At 40.1% G+C, this 14892-nt stretch overlaps 1 protein-coding gene across 1 annotated transcript in view; it reads left to right on the top strand.

Annotated features, from left to right (window-relative positions):
• CDC5L (cell division cycle 5 like) overlaps nt 1-14892 on the top strand; it is a 36743-nt gene that overhangs the window by 21235 nt on the left and 616 nt on the right. The window contains exon 15 of the mRNA XM_074820233.1: nt 13056-13268. Within this exon, the coding sequence (XP_074676334.1) occupies nt 13056-13268 (213 nt within the window). The remainder of the gene's footprint in view (nt 1-13055; nt 13269-14892) is intronic.

Below are 14892 nucleotides of genomic sequence, written 5' to 3'. Positions count from 1 at the left end.
ATTGTTTGTTCCCACAGAACCTGTGTTTGTTCAGACTCGCAGTAGGTCATTACCTGTTATCCAAAATAACATTTTAGCCTAAAAGTCTCTCTAAATTATGCAGGGATGAGATGATTATTTTCCTTGGTAAAAGGAAACTTTTTTTTAAAGTTCTTCTGTATTTAACATCAGCATAGCTACTGTTGCTAGAAGTAAACCTCCTCAAACAGCTACTACAGCAGGAATAACATGAGAGAGCGGCCAGAAAGGCTGAATTTTCACTTGATTCATATGCATGAAACACAGCGTGACTGTGTGTTTTGTCAAGTCTGTCAGTCAAGAATGTCTTCCAGGTTTAGGCTCCGCAGTTGTTAGTCAGCCGCGTGGGCCAGGAGCGGTTCACCTGCACGTAGCCCAGTAGCCGAGCGGTTTAGCGTTAATGCCAGAGCACTTGTCGTGCCGCTGCTCACCCAGCAGAGAGCACCATTGCCCTGCCCAACACTGCCCGCTCTCACACGCTCTGCTCTACTCTTTTATTTTCCCCAAAACAGTCTGAGCACAGCAGCAGCCAGCTTGCGTGGTGAGCAGGGGCTGAGCTGGCCTTACGCCAGCAATCTGAGGGCTGTACCTAATTTGTGTACAAATGCTTTTGAAATTTAAATATCTTACGCCCAAAACTGCATTAGAAGTGCATTATTAAAGTTGCAAAGTCAAACAGTCAAAGTTGGGGAATACACAAACAGCTTTACTCTGGCAGCCTTAATTTGCCTATGCATATGCGTTATGAGACAGTCTTTAATTTCATGATTACCGCCTAGTTTTTCCACAGACTCATTTACTGCACAGGGTGGATGGTACTTGCTTAATGAGTAGCTATTGAATATTTTGTTTTCTCTTTATTGTTCAGTGTGTGGCCCTGTGCCTTTGCACTGCACACTTATTTCTGCAGTCTAAATTAGTTACTTCTGTGTGGGCTTTCCTGTGCTGTTGATTTCTGCTCATCTCCCAATATTTGAATGAGTCAAATGCTTGTCAAGGATATTGAAGCAAAGAAAGTAAGGTCAAGTCATTAGTTTGTCAAACCTTTGTTGCATTTGTTCGTTCTGTAAGTGCTTATTGCTCTGTAGTCACAAGACAGACACCCAGGAAGTAAAATACAAATCAGGGGTCTTGCCAAGAAAAAAAATTGAGTTTCATTTGCTACCAAAGTTGCATGGGACTCCATGGAAGACAGCTGAACAAGCCAGCTAGTTGTGTCTATGATAAGCTGCTGTAATCATGAGACTCCATGTCTCACTAACATAGCTACATCTCTTCAGATGAGCTGGGAGCTTGGAGTGCTGCTCGAAAAGACTAATTGCTTGGTGCACTCACCCTAAAGTGAGAGAGCAAGCTTGTGTATGTGTTCAAAATCCCCCACACCCCAGTGCAGTCAGGCACCCAGGGCCAGCAGAGCTTGCAGGTACAGTGAGAGTCCTGCACTACCTCTCACAACTCACTGTTTGTTGAGTGCAGGTGGACTCTTTGCACAGTCAAACTGGAGCTGAAAATCGCTCCCAAGTGTGTGCAAAATGCAGTTTAGTGCAGCTCTGTTGCCTGACCTTATTTAAAAGGCCCTTCCTAAAAGCAAGATACACAGTTTTCTAAGAACAGGTCACCAGCTGAATCGTTCTTTAAATAATAAATAAAAAGCATAGCAGTTTAATGAACAAACGAATATACAATGGAAAAAGCACAGCAGTTAATTTTTTTCCTAACCCATTCTCAGCAATGGCAAAACCCACCTTCATTTTAACGTTTTTCCAAGAAAAATTGTCTGAAAGCAGTATCAGTTGAAGTAGATTTTTTAATGGAAAGTATCAGACAACCCTAATGAAAAGCAGGGATATTAGCTCAGCTTTCAATACCCCAAGATACTTTCTTGTACTCTTAACTTCCTTTGAGAAAAGAGTAGAAACTAAAATAGAGTTTGCTAGCAACAGAAACTGATGTCAGTGAGCTTTTGGGGCTGGTTCTTCCCCTTTGTATTGCACTAAGATCATTAAGGGAAAAAAAATCAGTTTAGTGATATTTGCTGGAGACAGCTGCACATCGGGTAGTCACTGTCTAATGCTACCATATGGGACTGCTAACACCCTGCAGATCCTGTGCGAAAAAGCCAGCTATTTCTAGGGCTGTCTTCATTGCTCCGAGATTACTGGGTGGATTGATGGCGTGGACAAACAGTCGTCTTTCTCTAATTGGCCTGTTTTCACTGCTGGAGTGATTTAGTGGTGGCAGCCTTGTATATGTTGACATGACATTTATCTTCCTGAAATTGATGGTGATATCACAAACAGATTTGTGCTGTTATTGATGAACTTGAAGAGGCAAAGTAGAGCAGTTGTGGAGAGCTTCTGTTTGGCTAGATATCCTGTCCAGGCATCATCAGCAGTAATGTACAACTCAGCAATAGTTTCAGTATTAGAATGTACTGCTATGTATTAGTAATACTTTTCACTTCTACTTTATTTTGAGGGTTTGGGACTCTTTGAATGTGTTACTTAGCGTGACTTAAGAATGTTACAGGATTACTGTGTGAACTTTTTTGCATTAGGGATGGAGAGTTTCAGGTCCATGCAAGTGAATCCCTGTGACCTCATGACGTGTCTGTGGTACAGCTTAGATTTGCTTGAATCCTGGTGGAATTTTCTGATCTTTCCAGTAGCTTCTAGAAGTCTTAGCATATTTGTTCAAGGCTAGGCTACACCGCAGAGCTAGTCGTTTCAGAAATGGGGGTTTTCTGATGCTCACAGTTGCATTTAGTAACTGCTTCGGTTCTCTGCAATACCTTGTATTCTCTTCTTTTCCAAGCAATATATTTGTAAAGAAAAGCATTCCTACCTAAGGTGTATGTTAAGCTATGAACCTTATCAGATGAAATGAGATAGTAGAGGCATCTATTTAACAAGCTAGTTGCTTCCCTTTGTAATTCATAACGTATAAACTTCCTGCCAGCATTACTTTTCCTTTGAAGACTATTCATAATGTTGGCTTGCAGCATACAAATATTTTTATCAAAACTGTGGTAGTTAACATCATCGTTTCAGTTGATTGCTAAATTATAAACACTATTGAAAGTCTGCAGGGGAGGAAGCTCTAGTTACACAAAGTACAAAGCAAAGTAAATTACCTGTTCTTTGAAATATCCAAGATACACCAAGATGGTAATTTACCAGACCAAAGTGCCCATTTTTGCTTTTCCTTGCAGCCCGAGTCCTCTGAATTAACTTACACTGAAAACCAGTTGCTTAGCTGGAGTTTTATGGGTTACATAGTACACTCTGCTGCAAGGTGTATCACTTACTAGTTTATTGGAGATTTTATTTATTTTCTCTCTAGCTTACATGCTTCTAAAGCTTGAATTACTTTTGAATTTTCAGGTGTGCTGTTACTGAGAAAACACCTGGAGAAAATAAGAGAGAGTAAGAAACTAGGAATAGAGAAATTACTCATAAAACTAAAATATGGTGGGATCCCTGAGTAGTCTGCTTTTATGGTCACATGTATTCATTTGTACTACTGTGTTGCCTTTGGAGAATAAACTTTTTTTACTAATATGTCTGTTGGGAATGTAGTTGGCACCAAAGGATCACATCTGAGGGTTATCAGTGGTCTTGACTGTCAGGCTGTTCAGGATCTGATAGAGCTGACTGTTTATGCAAGTCGCAGTGTTTGATCTCTGCATAATGTACAGTTGATCATCAGAGTACACGTGTGAGCATAGCAGTTTTGGAGGGTATATACTTCTCCTGGATGACACAGATATATGGCAGATCCCTTAGGAATTGTCTTTACCTGTGTGTGAAAATATTTTTACTGTTTACCAGAATGGTTACCATGCAGTTTGTGCTATGGCTAGGATGCTCGTAACGTTTTAGCTTGTGCCAAAAAGGTTCAGTGCTACTTATTTTTCCCCAGCTGCCCCTTGCTATTACCTCTAACCTTGTTCCAGTGCTCCTGTAACTTTGTGGTAATCTGGATCAGTTCACTGGATTGGCAGAAAATTAATTATTTTTAGATTAAGCAGCAAATCCCTTTCCACAGTAGCCGGATATTAGATCAGCTTAGCTATAACACATCACGTCTTTGCTTGCAGAATTTTGGAATATTTGTGAGATCCACAATGAAGGTAAGCCATAGCCTATAATGAGGAAAGCAATAAATAAAAAAGTTTTTGTATTGTCAAGGATAACTTATGTCTAGAATAAGAAAAAATTTGCCAGGGAAAATAAATGGATTTAGCCAGAAATCTTGCATTTTCTTTCTAGTGCAGGTGAATATTCGTGGCCTGTTTTTAAGCCAGTCCCATGAGTTCAGATTTGACACATCTTATTTTAGCCTCCTAACTAAAACAAAGCTGCAATTGCCTTAGGCTCCCTTCGTTTTTGGTAGAGACAAGACACTTCCTGAGAGCAGGGTGGCCCATTTAAGAGTTGAAGTTCCCTTTCAAGTTTCTGATTTTTCTCTTTTTATTACAGAGGCACCTAGAGCATCTCGGTGAAACAAAACTAGGTCTTAATGTCTCCCTTAGTTCCTCTGTCGCTGGAAAAAGGAGTAATGTCTACCTTACGGAGATCTGTAGTTTTGTTTGCGAAGTGCTAGTAGACCTATGACTGAAAATCGTTATCTGAAACTGCTAAATCTTTAAGTGTACTTGTGCTGCCTAGAAAGTAGTTGTCTTTTCCATTTACAGCTTGTTGAGTTGAGCTGGAGCTTTGTATCTTTGCATATTAGAAGTCTGGGGGGAAAAAAAAAATTGTTCAGTGTCCTTTAGGTGAATTAACTCATTACATTCTTGGTTTTCTCCACAAATTATATTTGCAGTTAACAGCCACCACCCCACACCCCACGCCCACCCCCCCCTGCCCCAAAGCCTTCATCACCATGAGCAGGAAGGAGGAAAGTGGGTTTAGTTTTATTTATTCAAATGTAACTAGTCAACTCTTAAAGCAGTGACGTTTCCCAGACTGCCAGTTGAACAGTTTTGGGAAACAGAACTATACTTTTGCTGTTAAACAGTTATTTTCAGAGGAAAATGCTACTAGTTGGTTTTATACCAGTTCTCTTACTATTGCCTTACTTTGGGACCTTTGGAAGGAAGCAGATGAACATCAGTAAGAAGTTTTTTCATGTTTTTATTTCTGTGATCTTGCCTATGAGTCTCAAATTGGACTGTCGTGCTAGTCTTTCTTCTAATGTCATAATTTTGGGGGGGTTGGATAACTCTCTTTGTATAGAAAAAAGTCTTTTTCTCCATGTCCTCAGTCCAGGATGTGCCAAAACACTGGAAATGAACAATGAAAAAGTTCTTTTTAAAAATAAGCTTAGACTGCATAGCAGTTACTTTCTGTTTGGCCAATTGCTCATAGTATGGTGGGAAGTTTTTTCCCTTCATGTCTAAAACCATTGATTTCCTTTGTGGTGGTTGGTGAAATCAGGTTTCACATTTGGAAATGTAGTTCATAATGGGAATTTACGTGCTTAGAAACAAAGTTCAGCATTAACAAAGCTCTTCATTGCAAAAGACCTTTGCACACCTTCACTATTGAAAATTTTGTCAGGGCAGAGAAAAGTATAAATTGATACTGTGTTTTCCTTGAAGCCACCTCATCTGGAGGCCTGTTGCTCTTTAAAGCTTGTCCTAATGTGAAGCAGTGTCAGAAACTGCTGACATGTTGGACCAGTGTGAGTTGCTGCTTACAGAGTGACTTGCTTCATTTATACTTGTGTGATAGTAGGTACTGGAATAGAGTTCTAGTGACTGCTGCAAGCTCATTGTGGGGCTTCTGCTGTGTATTGAGAGGGACCCAGGCTGTTCACTAACTTGTTTATTGTGTGAGCTTCCGCAAGATTGTTAGCCTCTTCTCTGAGAGAGACCAGTCAAAGAACTCCGGGTTTGCAGTGGTAGTTTTTGAAGGTAATTACACTGTGCTCTCTGCCATATTATCTTATCAGACACAGCAGTAACCCATGTTTGCTTACAGTTAATCAAAGCTGTTAGCCTGAGGTAGTTGTTGCTGTCTGTGATCTTACTGTAATATTTTTTTATTCCAGGGAGAAGAAGAGATTTTTCAGAAAAGCTTAGTAAAAATAAATTATTTGTTTTTCTTAAACTGTGCTCTTCTAGATGTGTTTCTACTGTGATTGTGATATATGGGTATCACTGATAATACTGCTAGTCTTAAAAGCAATTCCCAAGTAAAAATATTCAAAGTGGGCTTTAATGTTATTGTAGATCAGCAGTGACTGCTAATTTACCCAGTAACACTCTGGATTATTCTAGATCTAGATAGGTGGATGATGTAAACTTCTGTGGAAACACTTGCTCTTGGTGTACCCTGTGCTGCTGTTACTCAGCAGTCCTACCAACTCACGTTATGATGTTTGAAGGCAAGTTGTCATAATTTCTGAAACATAGTTCACATGGAGATTGCTCTTGGGTTATTAGTTTTGACTGTGAGTAGAGAGAATGGAATAGCCTTCTGCAGGTATCAGTAGGTTGTAATGATACATGATCTACATAGCAAAGTACAGTATAGGAGTTTATGTTGAGGCTTCCCTATTAAATTGAGGAAAGGCAGACTTATATTCCCATGCAAACTTCGAGCAGTTGGTCTAGTTTCAGTTGTGAAGTTGCGGTTGCATGCCAGCAGTGCCTTAATTTGAGGATCACCCGTGACTGAATCCTTCCGTGGAAAACTTTGTGTGATTTCAGTCAATTAGAATTAAATCCTACTTTGTGATTTCTTGAAAGTTACTCTCTGTCCCTTTTTGACTGCTATGATACTGATCACACCTTTTCTTAATGATCCTCGTACCCCCTTGTACGTTAAGTAAGCATCATCTTCAGTGTTGCAGCAGAGTACTGAAATTGTGTCAAGCCATGGAGTGGTTTCAGTTGATTAGCTGACGTAATGCTGGTGTTGATGTCAGTTTGATAGATTGAGCCCATATTGTTCTGCACTGGGAATGCAATTTTTTTCCGATAGTTTCCAGCAGAGCTGACTGTTATCTTTTACTAACTCAGAGGTAAGAGGCAGGCTCTACAGAGAGTTTTGCCTGGTCAAACAGTAGACAAATGAAACTGCGTTTCAGGTCAAAAAATGGAGAATTCTGTCCAAGAGCGTGGAAGTGGAAAAATATTTTTAAGTAGAACAATTCACGAATTTTTGTTTAAAAATGTGCTATTGTAGAGTGTACCATCAAGCTTGTCAAGGCAGATGACCTAAACATGTACAGAGGGTGTTCTAGTGTCATCAGTCATTGTTGTCCCTGCAGTGGTTTGAAATGCTGGTGAAACCTGTTTGGTGTAACCTGGCGTTGAGTAGAAGGCTCTTGGTGTGCAGTGTCTCCTTGTAGTTACTCTGTCTGACTGAGCCAATATGAGGCAAGTTCATAAACCCTACTATTTAAATTAAAGTAATAAAGCTCCTGCCATCAGAAACTGAGTAGGGGAGCGCCACTTGTGGGTCTGAGGTGAGGAAGGAAGTTATAGTAACGTTTGGAGTAGTCCTATATAGGTTCCAAGAGTAACCTATTCAGCCCGCATAACTGAAGCTGGCAGAAGTTTTCTCTGCACAAGCTAAGCAGCTTTATGATAATTTGTTGATTCTTCAAGGCCATGGAACAAGTTGGTTTACTTTTGACTATGGCTCTGGTAAGAACATGCAGCAGTTTTTCTTCCATGTTTTTTACCCATCAGGCATGATTAAGAAGATCAATTAGAAGACAAGAGAGCTTAATGCTCTTTAGGGATTACCAGAAGCTCTGTGTCTGATGGAAGGAAAACAAAACAGTCAGTACAGGGAAAAACAGCCCTTTGAACTGAGTAGGGGTGTCCTCAGTAGACTTAGTGAGATGAGTAATTGTGAAAATGCAGTATTGAAGGCACTTGAGCTCTTCCTTTCTCAGGGTCAGTTTTTCTTAAATCTTTCCCAGTGGATGATTTGTTCTCATAAGCAGTCTTTCCCTGTTCTTTGTTGTCCTTAGTTAAACCTTGCAACTAACCTCCTATCTAAAATTTCCTTGCCAAATTTAAATCCCTCTTCCTTTCTCTGTGGACATAAGAACAGACTAATTTTTCACAATGATCTTTGGGATATTTAAAACATGATGTTGTGTCTTTCTTCATTTTCTTTATTTTTTTTAGGTGGAGAAAAACCAAACAAAATAACCCCCTGTTTTTTCAGTCAGTCTCCCTTTTCTAGATCATGTTTTATAAACCTCTGGTTATGTCTGTTGCTCTGTTTTGGTTTCTCTTCTTTGGTTCTCTAGTGTAGTACTGAAAACTGAACACAGCTCTATAAAGCATGAGGGAAGACTTTTACATAAGAGTTTTGGGATGGGATAAGGCTCTCGCACTTGCCCTAACATCATATATCATTTTACCCCATGTCTGTACATGCTGTTCTCGTTTTGCTGTAACTGGTACAAAAGTCAGCAGAACCAAAGCCGGCCAAGGAGCAGTACAAAATAAATAACTAAGTGGAGAAATCTTTCAAATGTCTTTACATTTTCTGCTAGGTTCAGAGGGGAAATGGTTGTCAGATTTTACTGAAATCTATTTCTTAGCTTTAAGCAAATAATGTAGACTACTGTTTAAACACACCTCTTCATAACTGCTTGGAATTTTTAGCTTGGTATCTGAGCCTTAAAATTTTACGAAGCTTGAACTAAAATTATATGCAGTTGTTGGCATTAATGCAGCAGTCAGCAATTTTTAATAAATAGTATTTGTTACAAAAGCTGAGACCTCTTTTTGACCTTTTCATAGTAGGTCCTAAAATCTTGTAGTTGGGAGGGAGGAGGAAAGGTGGTGAGTGTTCACATTTCTCTCTATAAGCAGAGAAGGAAGAAAGGGCTGTTATTTCTGGGTTTAGATACTTGGGAGGCTTTTTTCTTTTTTTTTCCCCTCTTTTCTTATTTTTCTTTTTACGGTAGTGAGGCCTATGATAATCCAAGATAGACAAGGAACTGAGTAGAAGAGCAAGGGCTGAATAGCAGTATACAACCTAAGGAGCTCTAGTAGTTAAAAGTAAGAATCTATATCCAGAACAACTCGGAAATATTAAGTCCAGTTCTCATTGTTTGACAATTTCAAGAGTGCTTAAATAATCAAGGTCTGATACTGTAGTAAGCATTAGATTTGAACTGGCTTTGGTTTTTCTTGGAGAAAAAAACCTGCTTATGTAAAACAGTACATACTTACGGTGGGATTGATCCACCTGACCTTAGGTGGAGCAAGCAGTCTGTGCTCCCGTCTTAATCAGTGAAGAGCACTTCAGTGGTGTGCTTAGTCTCGTCCTGAGGCCTGGATCAGATGAGCCATGCCCTAGAGTTGCCAGCTTCTCTCCTGATTATGGAAGGACCTTGGGTGACAAGCTCAGATGTTGGTGTCTAAAGCCAAGCAAAGTGAATCCCAGCTGAAGTGTGTAAAATTGTGAGACCAACCCAGTGCTGCCACAGCTACTGGTGATACTTGGAGCATGCAGATATTTCAGGACCTCTGACCACAATGCCCTGATCCAGTCTCTTTTCTGTATGGTGGAGATAGCGCTTATCACTGTATTTCATGTCTTCAGGTACTCAGTGTTTAACATTTTATTAGAAAATTAGCTTGTTGACAGGTCTTCACTTGGGACAGCAGAGGAGTGAAGCTTTTCTAAATGGTCTTTTTTAACCTGTTCTAGAAAAGTGACGTTCTGATTGAAGTTTCATTTCACACCAAGCATACTTTGCGTTGTCTGAAATGCTGTGGAACAACATGAGACAGTTGATCTTTGTTGCATTAGACCTCTGTTACAAACAAAATTCTGTTTGCCTGTGCATCCATCTATTCCATGATCTCTAAATGTCAGTGGCTCTCAACACACGTTTTTCATCCAAGAAACAGTAATTGGAAAATAGTTCATTTACCGCACAGCTGTATTTGTTGTTGCAGTAATAGCATATTATTTACCAGTGAAGACATTTAAAGCTTTCATACTTTTCCATCAGAGAGTATCCTCACAAATCCCTAATCTATTTATTTAATTTTCTCTAGATTTATATAAATATTGAAAAAGAGGCGCCTTTCTGTATGCTTAAAGCACCTTGGGCATAGCTTAAGTCTACATTGCAAACAGAATCTGAAAAGCCTAGCAGTCTGCATCTCTCTCCCCAGGAGCAAACTAGACAGCTCAGAAAGTCAAATTTCTCTTTCACTCACCCATTAACAGTTTGCTCCCTTGACCATTCACTTTGTTTATCTCTGCACCACCTACTAAAGCTGTTTGAAATGAGTGAATAAATTGTTAAGGACTAGGACGTTTTACAGAAACATGCAGCTGTGTAATAGAGTGCACTTCATTGAAGTTGGACAGTTGAAAGGTTGATGAAATGCACTTTGCCATAGCTCGGCGTATAAGGCTGCGATGGCTGCGCTAGTCCTGGTGGCTGGGGTTCTCTGGCTGACCGTAGTTACCACTGTAAAGGACAGAGCAGAAAGTAGTTCCTTCCCAGTGGAGTTTGGTTTCATTGGTAAAAGATGATATGTTGGGTAATTGTAGGGTTCAGTGCAGTGAAAAGCTTCTGCTTTTTGGTTATCACTGGTAATTCCTTTGTGTGTAGGAACGTTCACCAGCAAAACTTTGATTTTTAAAGAAACAAGGCAAGGATAGTAGATTTAGCCACTCGTTCCAAGTTAGGCTTTTATATTTTAACACTTGAGAAACTTACACATTTTTCTTCATCGCCTGCACTAATATATATCTAACTGTGGCAAAAAACAGAATCTGAGAAGCCTGATTCTTTTTTTTATTGAGTTTGGCATCTTTCACACAATGCTTTCTGAAAAAAAAGGGTGTTTTTTTAAAGGAGGTAACATTAAAAAACCCCACCAGCAACCTTTTGTCTGTACATAGAGATGTGAAATGCCACACCTCTCCACAGTTTTGCTCAGTGGTGTAGTCTGGTGTTATTTATTGGTTTGTAATTCAGTGTTAAAGATTTCTTTGATGCCATCTATCAGGCTTTAAAAGTGCAGGCGGCTATTTCATGTTTTTACTGCTCGATTAATTTTGCCCCACTGAATACATGTATAAAGATACACAAAGGCTTCTGTTACCTTTGCTATTTATAAATGTTACACAGAACATTTATAACATGTTAACGTGAATATGCTTGTTTATTTGCATTGTACCCCAGTTGGCAGAATTTTGTAATTTGTATCACTTGTCTGTTTATGGATTATGTCTGGATTATGGTTTATGACTTGGACAACTTTGAGGAAACTAAGACTTCGGAATCCCAGGCACACCAGGTAGCGCATACTGGAATGATGCAGGAAGGGGAGCTTCATGTCTAACATGCCAGTTTCTTTGTGGTTTTGATACCACATTTTCATCTCATCACTGTCATATCTGTTGTGTACTCTACTGGATTGTAAATTGTGGGGGTTTGCTTCTGGCTTTTGCCACTGACCTTAGGCAGCTGATTCATTGTGGTATATCAGTATTTGTCTGTTGGCTAAAGATCATCTTACCTTCTTGCTGTGAGATCCATGAGGGAAAAGCCCTGTGCAAAAGCAGTGTTACTGGAGAGGTCACTGGGGAGCTCCAGGTTTTTAGTATGGGGGGGGAGGGAATAATCACAGAATCATTCAGGTTGGAAAAGACCCTTGGGATCATCGAATCCAACCCTCAGCCTGACTCTACAAAGTTCTCCCCTACACCACATCCCCCAACAGCTCATCCAAACGGCCCTTAAACACATCCAGGGATGGGGACTCCACCCCCTCCCTGGGCAGCCTATTCCGCTGTCTGACCACTCTTTCTGTGAAAAATATTTTCTTAATGTCCAGTCTGAACCTCCCCTGTTGGAGTTTAAAGCCATTGAAAGCATTCAGTAAACTGAATGGGAGATCTTACAGATAGGTAAGGGTACTTTAAGACAAAACCAATTTCACTTATTGGCAGTCTCATACTTACATGCTTACATCACTAAGATGCATCATCATAGAGTGGTTTAGGTTGGAAGGGACCTTTAAAGATCACCTAGTCCAATCCCCGCCCCCCGCCATGGGCCCCTGTCCAGCACTCAGCTACTGAGACATTTGAACCCAGGTGATCTTTCTGAGATGCTTTATGACAACGCCAGGAATGAAGGGTCACCACCTGCTGAGTTCATGGCACCTGGGTTCTTCTTGGGATGGTGACCATGTGGGGTTTTTTTTGGTTTTGAGTTTTTTTTTTTTTAATTTGCCCTTCATACCTATTAGAAGCAGACAGTAGTTGGTGTCTCCATCCTGTCCCACCTGAGTTACCAGGATTTTGTCTTAGTCCTTTTTCTCCTGATGTGGCTGTCCTGAGAAAGTGCATGCAGATAGGTGGTAGGATTTAGTTACTAATCTAATAGTCCTTCTGCTGTTCCTTGCAGTGCTTCCATGCCCCAACATTGCCATTCATTGACCACTCAGACCTGTCTAAATGTTTTCATTACGGTTCTCTGCAACAAGAGACAGATTTGGAGCTGCCTTATCATCCCCGATTGCCTTTTTACTTTATGGAATATGATTTAGATTAATCCTGTTGGGATAGGCAGAAGGATTGAAAGATGTGGCTGGTTTTTGCAGACTGAGGGTATAATTTTGAAAGGCAGAAACCTAATATCTTTCAGTTTTTCTTTACAAAGGCAAAGAAGATCTCCTGTGTAAGTGGGATGTGGCATAGCAAGCTATCATGTGACTTGGCTGCTTACTTAGTTCAGCAACTGCAACAACTCCTGGCTATAGAGCCATACTCGTATAGTGTGTCATCACCCCTGTTTTGGCTAGTCCAGGGGACTTCACCCCTGGAATAACGTGTTTACATTGTAAAGGTTTCAATCCAGAAATCTGGGTTGTTGTAAAATGTGCAGTTAATTTGTTAATAGAAATCAAAGAACTCAATCAACTTGATACAGTTCCACAGATAATATTTTTACTTTTTTTTTTTTTTTTTTTCTCCTGACTTTTGAGTTCTGGATAAATAAAGCAATTCTTGGGTTCTTTCTGACAGATAAACAGAGGTCACATGACAACTGAAGCAAAGAGGGCTGCCAAGATGGAGAAGAAGCTGAAGATCTTGCTTGGTGGTTATCAGTCTCGAGCAATGGGCCTCATCAAACAGTTGAATGATTTGTGGGACCAGATCGAACAGGCACATCTGGAGCTACGTACTTTTGAGGAACTGAAGAAACATGAAGATGCAGCAATCCCTCGGAGACTGGAGGTGAGATTCTTAAGCGTAATACCTTAGGTCAAATACAGGCACTTTGTCAAAAAGATGTTCTTACAGTGCATGGGCTCTGAGGTTCACAGCCTCAGTTTTTATTTTAAAGTATACTTTTGGCTGTTACCAGACTCCTCTGCCATTCCCTTCAATATCAAAGATTCTGTGATACATATATTAGAAGCTGGGACTAATCTACTAGTGTGTTCTTTAACTTTTTTTTTATTTTATTTGCTTGTGTGGTTTATTTTATTAATCTTCTGCAATGCATATCGGCAGAAGTTCCATATATATCTTAATTTGGCTTGTTTTGGTTTTAATTACTGTTAGAACTTAGGGTAGATCTGAAACTTGTGTAAAACCTCCCATTTCCTTAAAAGTCAGTGGACCAAATGCCAGTATATACCACAGGAGAGTCTCCTTTCTTTTCACAGTTGATTGTATTACTTCCTGAAGCTAATGTTGTTGTCAGACTTGCAGATGGCTGGACTTTTAGAAAGCCAGTACTGAAATGGGGTTATTGTGCTGATTTAAACATGGTTCTCAGTTTCAGAAGCTGAACAGTTCTGTAATTATAGTTTTGAGCCATCCTCAGAGCTCAGGCCATTTGCCTGCAGTCCTGTTGCTGGCTAACAACGTGTGTGTGTGTGTGTGTGTGGCCTGGACCACTGCTCCTGAATAACACCACCTGCCCTCCTGGCCTCTGACTGGTTAGCATGGCTTTGAGGAGGAAGATCTCTCCTTCTCTTAAGCAGCCTTAACTTCAGCCCAGAACTACCAGAAACAGGTACACGGAGATACCTGAAAACAGTGCCTCAGAGCCACTGTTCTTAGTTTAAGGATCTCCAGGATATTCTTCTCTGCTTTACGCAGCTAAGAAGGCAACCCTCAACCAGGACTCGGTCCTAGGCTTGAGCCAGTGCCAGGCTTGCTTTCCAAGAAATAAGTACTCATCTGAGCACAATTTTTCTTTAATTTTTTTTTTTTTCTTCCAGAAGATAGGGTTCTGTTGGGTCTCAAATCTTCTCAACCACTTGCTGTAAAAAAGATAAAATATATCAGTTCTTAAAACTGATTTTGTGGAGACAGTTCAGAAATGCCGATAGATGTGTTTACAGACTCAGAAGTGATTAATTGATTTAGTGAAGGTTAACTGTAAAAATGTATTAAATAGCTTGATAGCTACTAATAGCACCTGTTTTTTGTAAATGGCACTTTACTCAGGGCTAATCCTCAGAACACATTTACTGTCTCTTACGATGCAAGAGTGAGGGGAGATCAACTGAACTAGCAGCTGGCAGCTTTAGAACAAGTAGTAGTTCTCCTTCACGCACTGTGTAGTCGGTGGAAGAAGGCCTGTGGAAGGCCTTGTTGCAGGAGGCAGGGTTAATCAGGAAGGTTTTGAACAAACTCATGGAGTAAGAATCCATGGTTAACTGTTAAATACAATGCACTGTTTGTGGCAAGTTTCCAGTTTGAAATCTCTCCTTTTGAAGCATTTGATATTAACTGCTGTCAAAACCAGGGTAAGATACCTGACATTTGATTCTACATCGATTGCTCTGTTCTACATTTATATTTAGAATAAGTAATTTTAGCAATGCCTCGTCTTAGTCCTGGCCCC

The sequence above is a fragment of the Strix aluco genome, chromosome 3 (assembly GCF_031877795.1).
Source record: "Strix aluco isolate bStrAlu1 chromosome 3, bStrAlu1.hap1, whole genome shotgun sequence".
NCBI classification, from domain to species: Eukaryota; Metazoa; Chordata; class Aves; order Strigiformes; family Strigidae; genus Strix; species Strix aluco.
Note: the sequence above shows the minus strand (reverse complement) of the source record. Positions and strands in the feature narration are given on the sequence as shown.